This window comes from Hydra vulgaris, chromosome 03, assembly GCF_038396675.1.
Source record: "Hydra vulgaris chromosome 03, alternate assembly HydraT2T_AEP".
In the NCBI taxonomy this organism is placed as follows: domain Eukaryota; kingdom Metazoa; phylum Cnidaria; class Hydrozoa; order Anthoathecata; family Hydridae; genus Hydra; species Hydra vulgaris.
Genome location: NC_088922.1, coordinates 37462501 through 37484817, shown reverse-complemented (window position 1 = coordinate 37484817; position 22317 = coordinate 37462501). Strand labels below are relative to the sequence as shown.

The 22317-nt window shown below is 27.5% G+C and overlaps 1 protein-coding gene across 1 annotated transcript in view; it reads left to right on the top strand.

The window, feature by feature from the left end:
- Positions 1-22317, top strand: part of LOC100203101 (STE20-like serine/threonine-protein kinase) — a 76680-nt gene that overhangs the window by 34747 nt on the left and 19616 nt on the right. Inside the window, exons 8-12 of the mRNA XM_065793106.1 lie at positions 14339-14475; positions 14553-14634; positions 18715-18822; positions 19147-19668; positions 20229-20377. Of these exons, the coding sequence (XP_065649178.1) occupies positions 14339-14475; positions 14553-14634; positions 18715-18822; positions 19147-19668; positions 20229-20377 (998 nt within the window). The remainder of the gene's footprint in view (positions 1-14338; positions 14476-14552; positions 14635-18714; positions 18823-19146; positions 19669-20228; positions 20378-22317) is intronic.

The window sequence follows — 22317 nt, the reverse complement described above, 5'->3', positions numbered from 1 at the left end:
ATGCTTTTCCTCTTTGTTAAACGTTTTTAAAAGATGAACTTAGTCCTTGAGATTTATTAAAAAGTTTTCTTTTTAGAGCGCAACTTTTTACAACTCTTAATTTTGCTTTAGCAGTATATGCTGATTTTTTATTAGGATCGGCTTTCAATTTTTCTCAATATCTTTTAGATCTTACTCTGGACATTTCTTTCTTTTTATCAGCATTCCGAGAAACATAATTAGCTTGGTATTCTGCATAACATTTTTTTTTATTTTTAATTTTGATTCCATTTCTTAAAAATTTACAACTTTATAAGAAAATGCCAACATAAATCCAATAATTTACAAATATTCACTACCCTTCACAATACTAAAATGCCAAAGTTTATTCGACCAAAACCCATAATGAAATCTGAACATTTGGATGATATTTTGACTTCTTATCACGCTATTTTATAAAATGCTAATTATCCTGTTGATGGGTTCAGTGACGCAACAGCTTTTAAACTATAACTATAAGTTAATATAATGCTTTTTAACCAATTTTTTTTTGAATAGTGATGGAAAGTTTACATTAAAATATATAATTTCTAAAAAACCTTGCCTTGAAGCCTAATTTCATTGTGATAGTAAAGTTTTTTTAGCTTTTAGTTCAGTGAAGCAACTTAACTGAACTAAAAGCTAAAAATTTTGCAGATGTGATGTTACAAAAAAAACATTTGAGTTATTTTAAAAGAATAAAAGTTTTTTTTACTCTAAACATATTCCACAAATGTGTTAAAATTTACAGTAGTTAAAACATTTGCGACTTCCTGTATTTTAGTTTTTGGTATAAAATGAAGTTTTATTGATTTGATCATTCATTTCTGATGAGTCTTTATTGATGAAACACAATGTTAAATGAAAAAAATTTATGTTAAGTGATTTTCTACTACTTTACAATTGCTCTGTTCTTTTAAGAACATTGAGCACTCGATTTTGTAGAATACATTTTAATATATAAATATATATATTATAAGGGGCACTTTACTTTTGAAGTTATTTTAAAGTATAAACTACTTTAATAAATAAATACATATCTTGTAGTTATTTTTTTTTATTGTTTTTATTGTTAAAGAGCTTTATTTAATATATAATAAAACATAATTACTTATTCATAGCTATTTATTTTTTTATAAAAAGTTTTAACATAACAAATAAAATAATAATCTTAATATTTTGTAATGCCACCATTAGCTACAATAATGGCTTTCAGGAGTTGGGGCATACTTTCTATGCAGACTTTTGCATTGTGTTGGAGAATGGGGTTGCTATGCCACTCTCTCATAAAGGTTTCTATTAATTGCTGCTTGGTAGTGATGATTTCTCTGGCAATTTCCCGTTTTGAGAACTCCCACAAAATGGTGGTGCTGGTGTTGAGTCATGCATGAACATATACTCTTCATTATCAAGGAACCGTTCTTAAACTTGGGGCAGGAGCCTGTTTTCTAATACTTGCTTATTCTGGTCCTGCCTCATGGTCCCTTTCACAATGTAAAGGCAGCCCATACCCTTGGCTGAGATTATAGACCACACCATTACACTCACAGGATGTTTAACCTTTTCCAAAAGGCAGTCCTGGTAGAATTTTTCCCCTGGGCATTGTCGAACAAATGAGCTTTTGTCTATCAAAATGTTGATTTGTCCAAGAAGCAGACCTGTAAAACATTTCAAAGGTATTTTAAGTTATTAACTTTAAATTTTTCTGGTTTCTTACAATATTATAAATTATATTTACTCTACTCCAGTCTTCAATAGTCATATGCTGGTGTTTTCTAGCCCATTTGAGTCGCTTTTTTTTCATGGCTTCAGTTAAACGCGGTTTTTTGGTTGGACGACGACCCAATTAAATTCTCTTCAGCCAACCTTCTCTAAACCGTTCTTTTGGAGATGTTAATTCCTTCATTGTTTATCATTGTAGCTATTTGAGCCACACTTTTTTTTCTGTTTTTAAGACAAATGTCTCTAATTTTACACTAATTTTATTTTAAAATTGCCACAGTTTAAAAACAATTTTAGTTATATTAGTAACTAAAATACACAAAAAAAATTATTTAAAAACAATTTATTTGCTCTCAATTATCATTTAAACTTTAAAATTACTTAAAAAGTAAAGTGCCCCTTATAATTTGGCAACCCACTGTATATATATATATATATATATATATATATATATATATATATATATATATATATATATATATATATATATATATATATATATATATATATATATATACACATATATATATATATACACATATATACATATATATATATATATATATACATATATACATATATATATATATATATATATATACATATATATAATATATATATGTATATATATATATTTATATATATGTATATATGTATATATATATATATATATGTATATATATATACATATATATATACATATATATATATATATATACATATATATATACATATATATATTATATATATGTATATATATATATGTATATATATATATATGTATATGTATAAATGTATATATATATATATATATGTATATATATATACATATATATATATATATATACATATATATATATACATATATATATACATATATATATATATATATTATTGTTTTTTTAGCATATTTGAATAATAGCTTCTGATTATTTTTTTATATATAATTATGTCTAACTTCAAACAATGCTAAACACTATTTTAACAAACAAAAGCAATGTTTATCAAAATTTTACATAGATTTTTGTATTTAGATATCTAACATGTTTATTTTTATTGGATGCTGATATGAACCCAATTCGTATCAGCTCGTTTGTTTATAGTTTGCTCTTGCATTTTTGTTTATTTATTGCTGTGAAGGCTTCATATTAGATGATAATACAGTTTACAAAGATATTTCATAGATACTCTGTGTTTAATATTATTTTTTGTTTTTCTAAGAGTGAAACTTATTCTAATTTACTTTTTTTTTTTCTTCTTTTGTATTACTATGTTTATTGTTATTCAAGTAATAAAATGGGTAAAATTCCACTACTGGAACGTAAAAAAAATTATCGTCCTTCATGAAGAAGGTTATCCTCAACGACAAATTTTCCAAAAAACAAAAATTTAAGCATTACAGCCATTATAGAAATTATAAAAAAATTTAAAAACATGGGATCTCTTGAGGATAAAAGTCAAAGTGGAAGACCTCCAAAGCTTACAAAACATGAATAAAGTATTTAAAAAATGTGTCTCTGCGAAATCGGAAAAAACCCTCCAGTGAACTAGCCCAAGACATTCAGCCTGCGACTGGGACAAATGTTTCCTCATCTTGCATTCAATGATATTTGCTAAAAGCTGGGTTAAGAGGGTGTGTTGCAGTTCCAAAGGCGGACATACGAAGTATTAATTGTTTTTTCTTTTTGTATCATATTTTATTAAATTATTTCCAGATATTTTTGTTTGCAATATGTATCTATAAACCTGATTTTTTTTACTTCAGAAGTCCTTCATATTTTTATGATAAAACCAAAAATAATTACAAACTTATGGTGGGCTAAAACTTATTCACAGTACTGTATATATATATATATATATATATATATATATATATATATGTGCATATATATATATGTATATATATGCATATACATATATATATATGTATATATATATATATATATATATATTTATATATATATATATGTATATATATGTATATATATATGTATATATATATATTTTTATATATGTATATATATATATATATATATACACACACATATATATATATAATCTTTAATTGAAGCTCGCCTTCTTTTGTTTTGTCTGAGTCTTTATAATATGACACAATCTACAGACTTCATAGTTTATTTCACATGTTTAATTTGTAAGAATTTCAGTATTTGACGCCATTGTAAAATTTTTTTTATCTTAAGATCTAAGTTTTTGTTCCACCTACAATCAGTAAATTATATTTATTTGTATAATGTTTTTACTAAATATTATTTGAAATCCTTTTAAAAATGAAATAATAAGTTTGGCTTTCAGATTTTATTAGTGCAATTTGTTTTTAACAATGGTAAGTATAAATTTTTATCAAGGTTTCGATATTTTGATATAAAAATTCACAAAAAAATATATTTAAATCGGATTTATTTTGTAAAATTTGTATTACTTATTTTATTTACTTGAAATTTTATTAAAGATACAAATGATGGAAATTTTATTAAAGGTTGCAATGATGGGTGAAAATAGAAAAAAGGCTGCATTACATTTAAAAAATTTTTATAAATTGGCTTTTAATATTGAAACAATTTTGTTGCAAAACTTTTTTTTACATAATATCTATAGAGTTATTAAAATGTAAAGTAAATAACATAGCGTAATGTAAAATTGCTCTTCGCGTACGTAAAATGCTCTTTGCCCGATGCTTTATAACAAGACCTGTGTGTATGTGTATATATATATATATATAAATATATATTTATATATATTTATGTATGTATACATATGTTTAACGTCATTTTTTAAATAAATTTTAGTATTTATATTTTATATTATTTTAGTATTTTATTTATTAAATAAATAAATAGTAATGTAAAAATGTTGTAAGATAATCAATCGTTTTTAAAAAACAACAGTATAAAAATATTGTTATACTATACTTCGTCATTTTATAAAAACAATGGGTTCAATTTTTATTCATACTTTTTTTTATTCTAAAAGTTCATTTGTATCTCACATATCTCACATTTGTATCTTTTCTTCAAATGAATTGAATACTTGTAAAGTAGATAATAGTAACAGATGGTAGTTTTTAAAGCTATGATGCTCCTTTTTTTCTTCCAGTTATTTGTAAGTGTTTCACTTTGTGTTTTTTTTTTTGTTTTTTTTATTTGTTTCTTTAATTTCGATTGAACTTTATTCAGTTGAACTGTTTGATTTTGTTTTTCATTTTCTACGTCATAGTATTATGTAATAATCAAGTTTTTTTTTTTCAGTTTTTTTTTTAATTTAATTTTTTCAGTTTTTTTTTTAATTTAATTTTTTCAGTTTTTTGTTTAAAAAAAAAACAGTTTTATACTTGAAGTTTGCCATCCATGTTGAAATTACATCACGTGAGAAGTTTCTAAAGAACAACTAAATAAAAAACTTCAAAATATCCAATTTTTTTTTTTATAATAAAAAGTTTATATTTTGTGCGGGTTTTATTTTGCCCATGTAAACTAAATTACATTCATTCAATGTTCATGGACGAGAAGCTGTTCACTGTCGAGTAGACGCACAACCACCAAAACGACAGGAGCTGGTCCACTGAGGCTCCCAGCTTGTTGGCCATTGTCGAACACCGCCAAAATCTGCAGTCCATCATGGTCTGGGGCAGAATCTGCGCTAGTGGTAAGACTCCCCTCGTTTTTGTGGATCAAGGAGTCAAAATCAACCAAGAAGTCTACCGACGCGACATTCTCAAGACTGTGGTACTTCCGTGGGCCCAACAGCACTTCGCCGATGTGAATTGGACACTCCAACAGGACTCTGCCCCTGCTCACAAGGTGAGAATGAATCAATGCTGGTGTCGGACCCATTTTCCGGACTTCATCATGTCTTCGGAATAGTCACCCTACTCGCTGGATCTCAACCCGATGGATTACAGCGTGTGGTCGATTTTGGAGGCCAGGGCCTGTGCTACATGCCACATAAGTTTGGAGTTGCTGAAGCAGTCGCTGCGCCGGAAATGGGATCGATTGTCGCCAGAAGACCTACGATCCATTGCTGAAATTTTCAAGACACGTTTGGGCTTATGTATCGCCGCGGGAGGAGGCTACTTCGAAACCCGCTGAGTATATTATTGCGGAAGGTCCATGTTGTTGTTATTCATTGTTGTTTTATTTAATTTTTGTTGGTTTGATAAAAAATGATTAAAAATGTTTGTCTCCGTTTTTTCTGGTCACCCTGTATATATATATATATATATATATATATATATATATATATATATATATATATATATATATATATATATTTTGTTGACAAAAAGTAAAAATTAAAATGCAAGACCGGAATTTTTTTTTTAATAATGATAGACTGCCTGTCCCAACCAAACCCTCAGTCGATGTAGCAGCACTCCCTTGTGGGTCAGGCTATTTGTCAGTCGATGTAGCAGCACTCCCTTGCGAGTCAGGCTATTTGTCAGTCGATGTGGCAGCACTCCCTTGCGAGTCAGGCTATTTGTCAGTCGATGTAGCAGCACTCCCTTGCGAGTCAGGCTATAAGATAGTTGATGTAGCAACACTCGCATGATTTACACACAACACAACGCATGATTTACAGTAAAAAAAATAAAAATAAAAACATTTTATTAAAAAAAATAAAAATAAAAACATTGTTTATATTGTTAAAAACATTCAAAATGTTTTAAAAACATTCAGAATGTTTTAAAAACATTCTGGTCAATTAAATTTGCGTTTTTGTGGTTTTTTTATATAACAATTAATTTGAAATTAAATTAATGGTTTTGACTTTCGTCAAACACGAAAATGTTGGACGAAAGTCAAAAGTAATTAAAAGTGACGTATGTGTTGGCGTAAGAATCACTTTTTTCCTTCCGCTCTTCCCAAAGACAACAAACTATAGATCTATATATATATGTTATATATATGTATATATATATATATATTATATATATTATATATTTGTATATATACTATATATTTGTATATATATAATATATATATATATATATATATATATATATATATATATATATATTAGGGTGCATTGAAAAACAGAATTTTTTAAAAATTGCTTTGTAATAGCTCTAAATATATGCTATATAATAAAATATCACTGAATTAACGAAAAATTTCGAAATTGAAATATTTTTAGAGTTGCCTCTAGTCCCTTGAACATTTTAGGGCCCCTAATATTCTGGGAAAAAAAACTTCTTCAAAAGTAGATCAACCTGGTACTCAAAAGAAGCAAAATTTTGTAAAATGTTCGAAAATAGTATTTGTTTTATGTAAAAATTATTATTTTGAATTTCCTTGCATAATAACTATGGTTTTTCAACTAAAAATAAAAAAAGTGCATTTTTACAGGTTTTTCGATAATATATTTTTTTGTAAAAGTTTTTTTATGAAACAATTATTACTTTCGAACTTTTTATAAAATAAAAAGATAAAGTGATAGAAGATGGAAATGGAAAGCAATTTCTTATACCAAGGAAACTGGCCATCTTTTGGACAGGGCAATCATTCTCCTGCCTCAAAACTGTTACATGAGTGGTGCGGTAAAATTTCCAAATATGTCTTAGGACTATAAAACAAAATAAAAGATCTCGAGGATAAAGAAAAAAATAATTTGAAAATCATTGACGGACTGAAAGATGACCTAAATAAATCAAATCAAAATGTAAATTCAGCCAATGTTGCCAACGAATGGGTGCAAATTGTTACAAAAGGTAGCAAAAGTGGTAAAAAGCTACCTGAACAACTAGTGGTTGCTAATGCAACCATAAATGAGCTGCATGATAGAAAGAAGAGAAAAAGAAGTTTAATTGTTTTTGGAATTCCAGAATCAACTCAAACAGATTTTTCAATTAAGAGAAATAAAGATGAAAAAAAGATAACAGATGTTTTTGATTTTATTGACAAAGCAGATATTAAACCAGTTTATACCAGAAGACTTAGATCAAAAGACAATACAAAGCCTGGTCCAATTTTAGTAGAACTGAATGAACCATCCATTAGAAATTCTTTTAGCAACAAAAAAATTAAGAAACGGTATCGATCATAAACAGGTTTAACTGAAGCTGAAAGACAACTTGATCTCCAGCTAAGACAAGAAAGAAACAGGCTTAATGCAAATCTTGAAACAAACTCTACATTTTGATATGGTATCGGTGGTAACCAATTGCAAAAGTTCAAGAAGAATCAAAACTGTACTTAAAGCACCTTTATTACCTGGAAGCATAACAGAACTCAATTGTATTTATTTGAAATCTACCTCACTGGAAAATAAATTTGATGAATTAAATGTTGTAACTATTTGTATTGTCCAAAAATTGTTGGAGTAAACATGGTTCAAAAATAACTCAATTGTAAATATTCCTGGGTACCATATATGCAGATATGATAGAACTGGTGATCGTAGAGGCGGCAGTGTATGCTTATATATAAAAAATTCGATAGTTTGGTATGAACTGGTTGACACTGATTTTAGTATTAACAAAATCGAACAAGTTGGGGCAGTAGTTTATTTTGGCCAAGATAAATACCTAGTTGATTGTCTATACAGACCAAATTATTTTGTTGATATGGTAGATTTTGACAATATTTTTAAGCAAAAAGATATGTTGATGTTAATGCCTTTAAAGATGTACTAAATATGGGTGATTTCAATTTCCCAGCTATTAAATGGTCAAATGGTATAGTATAGCATCAAATTCAAATGACAGTGGCATAGAACATAAATTCTATAAAACTTTAGGTGATGCTTTCCTCTATAAACATAAAAACATACCAACTTTTCAATTGGCTAATGGCTCAACCTCAAATGTTCTAGATTTAATATTCACAACAGAATTTGGTTGTGTTTATGCTGTTGATCCAAGTTTTGTGCTTGGTGAAACAAAAAAAGGTCATCAAAATATTTACTTTAAATTCGTCTTAAAAAATAATGTTAGCATATTAGCTTGCAGTAACTTTAAGTTTCTGTATAGCAAAGCTAAATTTGATAAAATTTCTATTTTATGAGCAATATTGATTGGGTGAAAGTTGTACGAAAACAAGACAGTGCAAGATATGTACAACGAATTTACTATACCACTGAAGCATGCAATTTGTTTGTTCCAACCATAGACATTTCACTAATCAAAAGCTCAACAACTCCTTGGATTAATAACAAAATCAAGCAATTAATAAGAAGAAAAAAAAATTTAAGATACATAAATTGTGCTCACAGATGGAATGATGTTTAACTGACCAAAGAATATAAGCAGTTATGCAAATTAGTTAAAACAGAAATATACAATGCTCGACTTTTATTTGAAAAGAATCTAGTGTTAACCTCTAAACTTAATCCTAAACTGTTATATAAGTATTTAAGCAGTACAAATTCAATAAAAGGTTCAATAAAGACCATGAGAATGCCTAATGGTGATTTATCCCATGGACCAAATAAAATTGTAAACTGCCTAAATAAACATTTTCAGGACGTCTTTACTATTGAAGAAAAAGGAGATATTTCGAATTAAATGATGTAATTAAATTTGAAGATATTAAACCTGATGATATTAGCTTTGAGTTAGTTTGATCTAAACTTAAATCACTAAAAGGCAATAAATCACCTGGAGCCGATAAACTTTGTTCAATAGTCCTCAAAAATTGTGCTATATTGTTTACTTTACCACTAACTCTTATATTTAGAGAATCACTTAAAACCAGTCAACTGCCAATCCAGTTAAAATCAGTTAATCAGTAAACAATTTACTAACAATCCAACAGCATGGTTTTGTAAAAGGCAAATCTTGTACCACAAATTTGTTAGAGACTCTTGACTTTATTTCTTCGTGCAACAGCAATGGTATACCTGTTGATGTAGTAATGCTAGACTTTGCTAAAGCTTTTGATAGTGTTCCTCACAAGAGACTCTGCTAACTTGAATGCATATGGTAAAAAAGTGACTGTAAAGTAATTGAACAAGTTCAGCGTCGAGCCACCAAACGGATTAAATCAATTAGGTGTTTTAATTACGAAAATCAATTAAAAATTTTGAAATTGACAACTCTAACTAAACGAAGAGAAAGTGATATGATCCAACTATTTAAAATAATGAACAACATTAATAAAACATAATATAACATACAAACTGTTCAAAATCATATTAGAGGTCACTATTTCAAGTATTATAGGGAAACAACAAAAAATCTGCAAAGGCATAATTTCTTTTACAATAGATTGGCAAACTTATGGAACTCATTGCCTTTGAAACTAGTCAAATCATCGTCTGTAAACTTCTTTAAAGCAGGATTTGACTGTTAGACAAACAACAATCGATTGAAGCAGCTGTCACAGTGTGCTTAAAAGCATGCTCTCTGGCCAATCCAGTTACAGCAATAAATACTAACTATATATATTTATATATACATATATATATATATAGTTCTATAGATTGTTGCATTTGGAAGTACGGAAGGAAAAAATGATGCCAACAAATACGTCACTTTTGATTACTTTTGACTTTCGTCCAACATTTGTGTGTTGTCAGAAAGTTAAAACTATTAATTTAATTACAAATTAATCATTTTTTTAAAAAACTGCAAAAATGCAAATTTAATTGACCAGAATGTTTTTAAAAACATTCTGAATGTTTTTAAAACATTCTGTTTTTAATAATATAAACAATGTTTTTATTTTTTTTACTGTAAATCATGCGCTGAGTGTTGCTACATCGACTATCTTATAGCTTGACCTTCAACAAAGTGCTGCTACATCGACTGACAAATAGCCTGACTTGCAACGGAGTGCTGCTACATCAACTGACAAATAGCCTGAATCGCAACAGAGTGTTGCTACATTGACTTTCTTATAGCCTGACTGGCAAGGGAGTACTGCTACATCAACTGAGGGTTTGGTTGGGGCAGGCAGTCTATGAAGTAACTGAAAAAAAATTTCCGATCTTGCATTTTAATTTTTACTTTTTGTCAACAAAATACGGAAAAACTTTCTGACAACCAGTTAGGGGTTTTATATATATATATATATATATATATATATATATATATATATATATATATATATATATATATATATATATATATATATATATATATATATATATATATATATATATGAAAACCTAAGTGGAAAAACCAGCTTCACATCTTTATTAAATTTTTAAGCTATTTCCATTTTTTAAACTAGCATTTTTTATTTCATATTTTATTTTAATTAACAAGTGAAAAAACCAGTGCAGTCTTTAAGAAACAGGATAAAATGAAATCCAATAGAATAATCAGTAATGTCCAAGGTTACATTTGGAACACGCTGCGTTGTCCATAGTTTTGTTGTTCTAATAAAATCCATGATTTTATTGGAACAACAATTTGGAAAGAAAGATTGTTATTAATTAAAAAAAAAATACACAATTTAGCAAGACTGTAGTTGTATTAAACTTGGATGTTTTAGGTTGTTTATCATGTCTTTCTTGGTGTTGCTGTCAACACTGGAATCAAAGAAATGCAATCCTACTAAATGTTCAGAAAAGATTTAGTAGGATTGGCTTTCTTTCAACTGCTGCAGATGAAAAGTGTTTGCTTTTCATCTGCAACAGTTGCAGTTGTATGATTTGAATATTCTTAAATCCGTTGAAGAAGCTTGGCATCATTGAATGGTGCTCAGTCAGTTAACAGAGCTTTATTCCAAAACTGTCTGTATATAAATGTCACAAAAAGACTTATACCTGTTATTCCTTTTTTTTCTTTTTATGCAGTAATAACAAATTGATTCTGAAACAAATATATTTTTAGGCAATATATAGCTTTGGCCATCAAATGTGCATTGTGTGTTGCACTTGGAGCCTTAAACTTTTCATTAAACTCCGATGTTGTAGTTGATCCTCCAAGAAAAATAATTCAAGAGTTCTAAGTTATCATCCTTAGGGTTGTTGACCTTTAATTGCTTCACAATAGTATGCTAACATTTCTTCACGAAGTTTGATAAGAAAATTACAGTTAAAATGTTCTTCACACCTTGTAGAAAACAGCTCTTTGTTGATTGCTGGCCATTGTTTCTAAATACAGTTAAAAAGTCCCACTTGAGGTTCTCCACTGGTTCCAAATGCAGTTGTGAAAATGGTGGAAAGCATGACTTCAAACATATGGTACCTGCATGCTGTACATATAAGTTTATGGTTAAGATTCCGCTTCATTATTGTTCATGTACAAATGTTCAACTCAGTGTTGGATGAAGTAGTGTCAAAAACCAATCTCCGAACATGTTCATTTAATTTTCAATCTTCAATAGCCTTTATACAAGCATCAATCTATTGCTCACCTATACCTCGACTAATCTTTGGAACACGCAGCAGTTTTCCCATCCCATCACCAGTCATTTTAATCAGAAATATTAACCCGATTAAGAGGTGATACCACGTTATCTGATAAATCTTTTATCTTCTTTTTCATTAAACCATTTGTGCTGGAAGTGGAAGGAATCTGATTTCATCATCATCCGAGAAACTAGAGCTACTTGCACTCATGATGTCAACTGCTGATGAAGAAGGAACAAGTTCAGTTTTTTCCATCAATTCGGCCTTACTGCTTTGACACCTCATTACCATTTTAGTTTCTCGAACTCGTTTCCGTGCTTCCCTAGCTGTTTAATTCTGATCAATTCCTGCCATACTATAACCTAATAGATCTTCTAGCTGTTAATGTAATAATGCTTTATCTTCATTGTTTTTTATAATTTCTGATGCATTCTTGGTTTATATATACATTAGTTTTTCATGGTCAGCATAAAAATTCCATCTTTCACTTGAGAGCTGTCCAATTTTGATCCTCTGTGTTTTTTCAGCACCAGATAATTGTTATAAAATTTTTAACTTTCTTTTTGCATTATCAATTCTTTGAGTTGGTATTCTTCCTCTTTCCCTTATAACAAGAACTGCCTCAAGTGTTGCGCAAATACTTTCACCTCTTGTTTCTCTTCTAAATAGTTGAAAAGTAACCTTTGAAGAACAGTTAATTAGTGTTTTTATATTCTTTCAATATAATTACTAATGTCTGGTAAATTTATCTTTTAAAACATGGCAACCCTTAAAATTGCTTCTGTTAGTCTAATTTTTGTTACATATGATCCTAGGTGATAAAGGAACACAGGCAGCCTTGAAGAGAATATTTTTACATACACACTAATTTATAAAATGTAATTAATCATATTTTCTTGTAGTTGGTAAAGAAATAAATTTCAATTATTTTACAATTTTAAAAATTCTTCAAAATAACAATGCTGATCTACCAGTTGACCTTTTTAGTTGACCTTAAATAAAAGATATTTAAATCTACAGTAAAGTAAATTTTCCTAATTTGCTGCTAATAGGATTTTTCTCAATTTCTTTTAAGTTCAAACGGACAAGTTTGAATAGATATTTAAGTAGAAATTGTACTAAAATTTTTCTATAAGTTTTAACTTTGTAAATACAATCAAAATTTAAAAGTTTAAACACAATTAAACTTTTTAATGTTAAAAAAGAAGTAAACAAGTTGTTATTTTTTGTGCATTTTATAACAAAAGGTTTTCACACACAAAGTGTGTATAATAGTTTTTTTTTTTTTTTTAAACTGTTTGTGATGGATTCTTTTAACAGAATATCCCAATTTTTTATAAAAACACAATCTAGATTTTCTTGAGGTGGAGAGATTTGTTTCATCAAAGTTTTCAATTCAGTGTTTTTTGGAAACCCTTTGCTTCAAAGAACAAAACTTATAAGAATTTCAAAGAAAAATCAAGTGAAAAAAATTATAAAAAAAAAATGTAGTTACCTTTTATTTCTATTGACTGCCAGTATATGTATGTACACTTGGCATTTTGAAAAAACTTGAGAAAAGAAGCATAGCATATGATAGCATAACAGATATTGTGTACAATAACAGATGTAAAAAATATATTGAATCAATTTGCAAGCATATTTTTTTTTGAAGATTGTGAAAAACATTTAATTATTTTTTTAATATAACTAAAAAGTCAAAAAAATAACACTGATAAACAAATAAAATTTTATTGTGCACATCTTGTTAACTAGGTGGTTTTTTAAAACAAATTAAATATGCTGATTTCAAATATGCAAACCATTTTTCACCATCACGTCAAGTTGTAAAGATATTTGGGTTCAAATCTTTAGTATTTAAGGTAAAGTCCCTAATATTGTCGAAAAAAAAGTTATTCAAAAGTATGTCAACCTGGGTCTCAAAAGAAGCGTATTTTCATAGAGATTTTAAAAATAGTATTTGTTTGTAATAAAAATAAGTACTTTTTGTATTATTGCTGAGAAACATTTTAATAAAATTTTTTTAAAAGTCTTTAGCATTTTTTCACATAATTTTTTTTGTCAATAAATTTTAAAGAAAAATATTTATTTTTTATTAAAAATTTGTTTATCAGTGTAATTGGGGCTATTTTTGTTATATTTATTATACTCATATTTTTGTTATTTTTTAATCTTTTTTTTACTTTTATGTAAATTGTTTATCTACATAATCAGTATTAGATATTTAATGTCGATATGATGACTATTAAAAAATTTATATTAAAAAGGTTTTCTTTTTTTAAAGGCTGATGTTTGGAGTCTTGGTATAACACTGATTGAACTTGCTGAAATGCAGCCACCAAATCATTCTATGCATCCAATGAGAGTATTGTTTAAAATATCCAAGTCTGATCCACCATCACTTCAAGACAAAAGAAAATGGTGTTTGTTTTATTTTGAAATTTTTATTTTATTTCATTTTACAATTTAATTTATAATTTAAATCACAATTTTTATAGGTCTGCTGATTTTCATAACTTTGTTGCTGATTGCTTAAATAAAGATCCTAATTGCCGTCCTTCTATGGCTGAATTACTAGAGGTTTGAAATTCAAGTTTCTATGCCTGAATTACTTGAGCATGCACTCTATCACTACTGTGTTGCTAAACTTGCATAGTTTAAGTTTGCTTAAGGCTCTGCAATTAAAATAAAGTTCAACAAAAGGAAAAAAAAAATGTTTTGTTAAATAAAAGGTTAAATTAAAAAATATGCGAAACTGTTAAAAATATTTAGATTTTTTATTATAAATAAGTTAATTATCATATATAGATTTTTTTTAAATTTGATTTTCTTATTATAACTTCAAAAATATTTAATTTTTAAAAATAAATTTTAATAAACTGTCATTTATCTTATAAAAAGTACTAGACTAAATGTGGTGAGTCTATTGTTATTTTGTTATTGTTGTTGTTAAAACACATCCTCAGCCCTTGAAGTGTAAAACACGAGTCTTGATGACCAAGATTGCAAGTCGACCAAGGTAATACCAGGGACATGGTAGGCATTGAACTTGGAACTTCTAGTTCACAAAGAGAATGCTCTACCTCTACTGAATAGTGGTAATCAATTAACTTGTTGACTTTTTACCTAATATTTAAACTAGGACCTAATAAAATTTTTTTACTACTTGACAGCTACTTTAAATTAGTATTAAAGTGGCTGTTGAAATTTGTTTTTCTTAGTATCTTTCACATACACCCAAGATAAAGTATTGGTCAGAAATATGGCATTTGATGTACTGCACTTAAGCTATAGTAATATAGTGCTTACTTTAAACCCCACTACGCCCTAGTTAGTGCCATGCACAACTTATTTTTTTTCTCAGCATCCTTGCTTATTAAGGTTTTTCAGAGTAATATGGTTAAGAGAGGGTAGTAACAACATAATACTTAGTCTTGATGAGGTGAAGATATATATGTGTATATATATATATATTTGTGTGTGTGTGTGTTTGTATATATATATATATATATATATATATATATATATATATATATATATATATATATATATATATATATATATATATATATATATATATATATATATATGTATATATATGTATATATATATATGGGGTCACACACAATTTGTGTGTGATCCCATGTTCCTTGGTCATATATCAATAAATATTTGTACAAAAGTAATGGAAAAAAAACTTAATTCGATTTTCTTGTTGAAAAATGTCAACCACAAACCAAACGTTTAAATTTACCATATATGTGTATGGATAAAATTTCAAACAATTTTATGATTGTTATTTCTTTAACTGGAGAGTCATTATGTAGTTTTAAAAGCATTTAACAGTTTATTGTTACACCATAACACTCTAAATTACAATTAAATATAAAATTACAAACTTAAATAACAATTCTAGAAGTACAAAAATCTACTGTATATATTGAAAAAATGTTGTGTAGTATTAAGCGTAATTAAAGCATAATATACAGTTCTTATGTTTTGTTAGACAAAATAAATCTAAGCTGGAGATTCTCTTTCTTTTTACAGGTGTCAAAAAGATCTTGAAGACACTTTTATTTTGCTCATTCTGCACACTAATTTGTTCTGGGAATTTTTCAGTCTCAATGGTTCCTGATTCCAAAATTTTTTCACTGAGTTAAACGCTTTTTTGTGACCATACAAGCTGTTTCATATCTTCCAATAATCATCTGCATTGTATATTTGGTCGGTAAACTAATGGTCCACCCATCCGTAAGGGATGAATCTACAAATGTTGAATAGTGAGTCTCATCTCTCTGGTAGAAGAATAAATGCAAAAAGAGCTAGTATTGCTTGGGAATTCCATCTTGCTTTATTTAATTTAGGTATTTTCTGAAACTTCACTTTTGGAAATACTTCATATTCCTCTAAAAAGCAGAATACCAGAATTAAATGAAATAGAAATTTCATATCATCACACCATCCTGCTGCTTCAGTAATTACTTCTTTACCATTCTTGAAATTCTTTCTGAGCTGTTTGAAGTTCTTTACAAGTCCCGGGAAAAATGGGTATTCGATATTGGGCAACATGTTGCTTTCTCCAAGTACTTCATCCATTATTACGCAAAGGATTCAATCAAGAACATGGTGTTGACAACCAATGAATTGTGGTTCTTCCAGTTTCTTTTCAGTAAAACATCTTTATAACTGACTGACAATCCCAATCCTTCTTCTGCATTTATATTTGCAGTGTCTGCTACAATTATCTTTATACTCTTCCATAAATTTTATTTGTTGAGAATAGTTGTTATACTTTTAACAACGGTATCTGCTTTTCCGTCTGGTAGATCTAGTGCTTATAGCTTAACTTTTCTTTGTTTATTCTTCAACACTAACACTTGATATTCTTGGTGACTATTACATTTACCATCAAACCAACTTTTTAGATGTAGTGTTTTCTTTATTTCTTCTTTAAGTTTACCAGCTTTTTTAATAGTTGATCTAAATACACCAGTCTGTTAAGGTGTCTGAATGTTGATCTCATCTTGAGATAACTCTCGACAAATGGTTACTGCTTTAATGATTGATAACTTTGAGGATGTTACTTATTTGGTTGCAGTTTTGGTTTTGGTTTTGGTGTAGTTCTAGATGTTGCTTGTGAGCTGTTCTTCTAAATCTTCAGACTCTTAATATTCTTCCTCCGATTCAGAACTTGATGTTGTTGTTCTTGCTGACCTGTTCTTTGTTTTTAATCTGAAGATGATACAATCTTATGTCCTTGCTGCTGAGCTATTCACCATCTTTCTGATCAAAAATTTAATTTAAAAAATTAAATTTTCCATCGAAAAATGCAATTTTTTTTGCCATAAACTTGTTACTTTTTTCTCAATTTACTTTATTTACTGCATTCTCATCTCCTATTAATAGATTTTCCCAAGAACAGATAGTGACCAATAATTTGGATTTTGAGTGGTATCCTGGTGTTATCTTCCAGGGATTGTTCTTCTAGTGGATAGTTCTTCTTTTTCTATATGACTCATAAAATTGTAAAAGATTCTTCATGCAGATTGTCTTGTTTCTTTCAGTAGTGGAAGCACTTTTCTTACAGGACATTATGATTGAAGATAATACTTGAATAATGATGATAAATATAACTGCTATTGTACTTCTATATTATTTGACTGCCATCTGAGGAATACAAATTCATATATAATTATTAGTGTTGTTCAATCAGGCAGCTTATATAGTCTAAATCTTGCTAGTTTCATTAACTAATTAATAATAAGACTCCAGAAAATTCTAGAAAGTTTCAGACATTTCTAAAAGTATATAGAACAGTCTAGAAAATTCCAAAAATTCCATAAGATTCAAGAAAACTCAAGACTTTAGAAAGTCATAATGCTACTGTCTGCAAATACTACTTATATACCATTTTAAAAGTTTTGTGTTTTGGTAGACACTCCACTTCCTTAAACTCTTTGATAACCAGATTCTTTTTCAGCACATTTAATTTTCTTGTAAATAGTACCTTTTGGTATATTCTCAGTTTTAAAGTGGTCATAAGTAAACTTTTTACTAGCATTGTTATAATTTAAATAAAATTCATGCACATGTTTTCAAATCTCTTGTTTAAAATTTTTTTTTTTTTTCATTTTTCTATAAAAAATAAAAACACATAAAATATTTAAAAACTAGAATAAATGTAATTTAAAACACCAAATAGATTTTTTGAATTTGGGTAAAAATTTTATACGCATAAGTTTATTTTTTGCGCTTAATGTAAAAATACCTCGGTTTAGATTATTGTTAATGGATGTTATCTTTCAGGTGTAATTTTTTTAGGGATAATTTTTTTGCAACGCCGTAATTGGACATAATGTGTCTTTAAATCCAGTCTCGTTTTTCAGTTGTCATCTTTTAATTAAATAAAAACATCAAAAGTTTAAGTTCAAAATTAAAATAGTTAAAACAAAAACAGCAAAACAAAAAATTATTTAAATTCTAAATAAAATAACTGCATTAAAAATGGCAAATTGAGTTTTATTTAAATTCTAAATAAATTAATTCATACATAAAAGGGTTTAATGATTTTTTTGTAAAAGTATTTGATAACAAAAAAAAGTTTATTACTATAAAAAAAATGCTTTTATTTTTTTTTATGGGCTTGCATTTTTTTTAAAGCATCCATTCATCAGAGATACCAGAGATGTTCAGCCTTGTATTGATTTGTATCGAGAGGTAAAGGCTGAAGTACTTGAAACTTTTGAAGACTTGCCTGAAGACTCTGAGGTTAATTTATTATATGTTTTTGGTTTTTTGTTGTTATTATTATCAAACATGATTTTTTTTAAAATCTAAAAATAATTTCTTTAGTCTTTTTGTTTATTTGTTCAAAATTTAAATACTTAATCATTATTATTTTATTTTTTATCATTCTCAATTCACAATTTTTATTATTCATTTATTATTATTTTTGTATCATTATACAATTTTTATCATTATACAATTTTTATTATTCTCAATCTTGATTGTCCTTAATCTTTTTGTTTGTTATCTTTAGAATGCTATATAAAATTGTTATAGGTTTTTCATAGGAGTATTTTTTATATTTAGGTTGATTCTTTAACATCTAAATCTGTTATAAAAAAATCCTTATCTAGTGATACAATTGATAGTGATAGCTCTTCTAGTCTAAGAGATTCATCAACAACGTCGCCTGGTATACCCCCCATGCCTATCCGTAAAATGAAAGATTTATCTGAAGTATCTGATAATGAGCTTATTTTTCAAAAAAGTTATGAAGACAAAAATGAGAAAAAGCTAGAACTTACAGGATTTAAGGTGACTGATGATGATTCTATTAAGCATAGCGAACCTGTTTTAACTAAGGAAGAGCTTAAAAATCGAGAGCTCGAAAAGGTTAAGCAAGCCTACGCACAGAAATCTATAGAAAGTAATGGTGATAAGTTTATATTTTATGATGATGCAATGGATAATTTTGCTGATTCAGATCTTTCTTTGCAAAATGAAAATTCTTTTAAAAAATCAATGGATGATAAAAAGATTCAAAGTGGACAGTTGTCAGCTTTGGCGAAAGAGTTAGACATTGTTGGAGAAGAAGATGTTCTTCCTTTGGTATTTAATTTTTAAAATTTTAATTTTTGTATTTTTTATTTGTTTATAGTTTAATTTCTTTAGAGCTCAAGTGAGGATAAAAAAGGACAAAAAAAGCTTATGATATAAGCTTTTTTTTGTCCTTTTGTTGAGTCACAGCAAAGCAATATTTTTATACATAATTAAGTAAAATTTAAAATTTTTAAAAGTAAAATTTTTTGAATTATTTAAGTTGCTCCAAATAACTGAAATGTATGTCTCTAGATTTTAAGTCGAAAAATTGGAAACAAAATAAATTTTTCTTATAAATGTGAAATGATTGGTAAAAAGTAAAAAAATTCTAATTTACGTGTAAATTGAAATGATAAATTTTTTTTAAAGTAAATATTCCATGCCAATATAACAATTTCAACTAAAAATAAAAATAAAAAAAGAGAGTTTTTGTCTAACCTTACTAACTTTTTTAGCAATCCCAAAATTATGGAGGCTTCCACAGAGTTCCATTGTCATCTATGGTTCTTCAAGTTTTTCAATTTTCAAGTTTAAATTATTTTTACTTATTTAAATCTTACATAATTTAGGCAAAAAATGCAGGTAACTCGTACAAGACATTGACACGTGTGAGACGATTTGAAAAGGATGGACAGGTTGTTGAGGAAAAAGTACAGAGAATTGTAGATATATCTGGGGAAGATTTTCGTGCTGCTGCAAAGAAAGAGCAACAACTAAGGTAAAAGCTACTTAAACTAAAATAGTTTAATATATATATATATATATATATATATATATATATATATATATATATATATATATATATATATATATATATATATATATATATATATATATATATATATATATATATATACAGCCCTCGGAATTAGAAAAAATGAGGTTGGCAATAATTTGCCAACCTTAATCTTTAAGAGGTCAGCAAAAAAAAAATTGATAAAAAGCTTTTACCATAAAACATAGAAATGAGGTTGGTAAAAGGCAATTTTTTGCCGACCTCAAACACTTCTAAGTCGGCAGTTAGATCAGCATTGCTGAATGCTGACCCTAATTTTGAGGGCTGATATATATATATACACACACACACACACACACACACACACACACACACACACACACTAGGGTGCAGTGAATTTTAGTTTTTTTTAGAATTCATTTAGCCTGGGTGTGCAAAAGTTGTCTGTTCATTTCAGAAATACTCTGGAAAAATATCAATGCTCTAGGAAATTATCTTGAGGTGTCCCAAGACCTTTAAAATTTTAATGGGTCCCTAATATTATATAAAAAAAGTTTTTCAAAATTATGTCATGTTGGGTCTCAAAAGAAGCAAAATTTTATAAAAGTTTCAAAAATAACAAATATTTTATGAAAAAATAATTATTTTTAAAAAAAAGTTGTTATTTTATAGTTTATTGCGGAAAAAATGACCTTTTTAACTAAAAATGAAAAAAGTTTATTTTTTTGATAATAATTTCAAAAAAATCTTAAATAATAATTTTTTAATAAAATAATTGTTATTTTTTGAAATTTTTATAAAGTTTTGCTTTTTTTGAGACCCAGCATGACATACTTTTAAAAAACTTTTTCATATAATATTAGGGACCCATTAAAATTTCAAAGGTCTTGGGGCACCTCAAGATAATTTCCTAGAGAATTGGTATTTTTCCAGAGTATTTCCAAAATGAATAGACAATTTTTGCACACCCAGGCTAAATAAATTCTAAAAAAAACTAAAATTCACTGCACCCTAATATACAAAAACACTCATTTATGCATTGAGCACTCTATTATGTAGAATACATTTAAAATTATTTGTATATGTGCATGTATATGTGTTTATGTATGTTTGTAGGTATATATGTATGTATGTATGTTTATATATATAAATATATATATTATTGTTTTTATTGAATTCCCCTCCCCAAGGCTCAAGGCTGAATGTGGTAGTTCCAGAGGCAAAAGGTGGATTTAACCTCTAGATTGTGAGCCAAGATTGAACTTCTAGATTGTGAGTCAAGTGCCCTATCACTTTCTGCTACCACATGATACCGCATATCAAATGTGTATTCACACACACACATATATATGTTAGTTCACCTCCTCAAGGCCATAAAGGCCACTACAGTTGAGGAGGCTACTTTAATTGTTGTTGCAACCCTCTCTCAACTCAATAACTCTGAAACACGAATTTTTTTTATTTGTTACTCTCCAATTTTTTTATTAAAAAAAAATTAGAGAGTAACAAATAAAAAAAATTAAATAATAATTATAATTTGTTTACTTTATTAAAAGTTTATCTGCTATGTTTGTTATGAAAGCAAAGGTTGTTTTTCCAAACACCATTTATTAAATTTATATTGTTGTATATACTATTTATTAAAAACTTTTTTTATAACTTGCATTATAAAAAAAGTTTAACATACTTTTTGTGCAAATGGTATTTAGTTGCAAATTTCAGATTTAAGGTGGCCCCTGTAAAGCTAATTACACTTTGAAAACATTGAAAAGAAGAGTTGCTTGTGAGAACCAATAGAAAGTTTTAAAAATAAGTCTAAAATAAGTCGAAAATAAATGTGTTTTTGAAAATATGATGCGTTTGATGCTCACTATTATACATATATATATATATATATATATATATATATATATATATATATA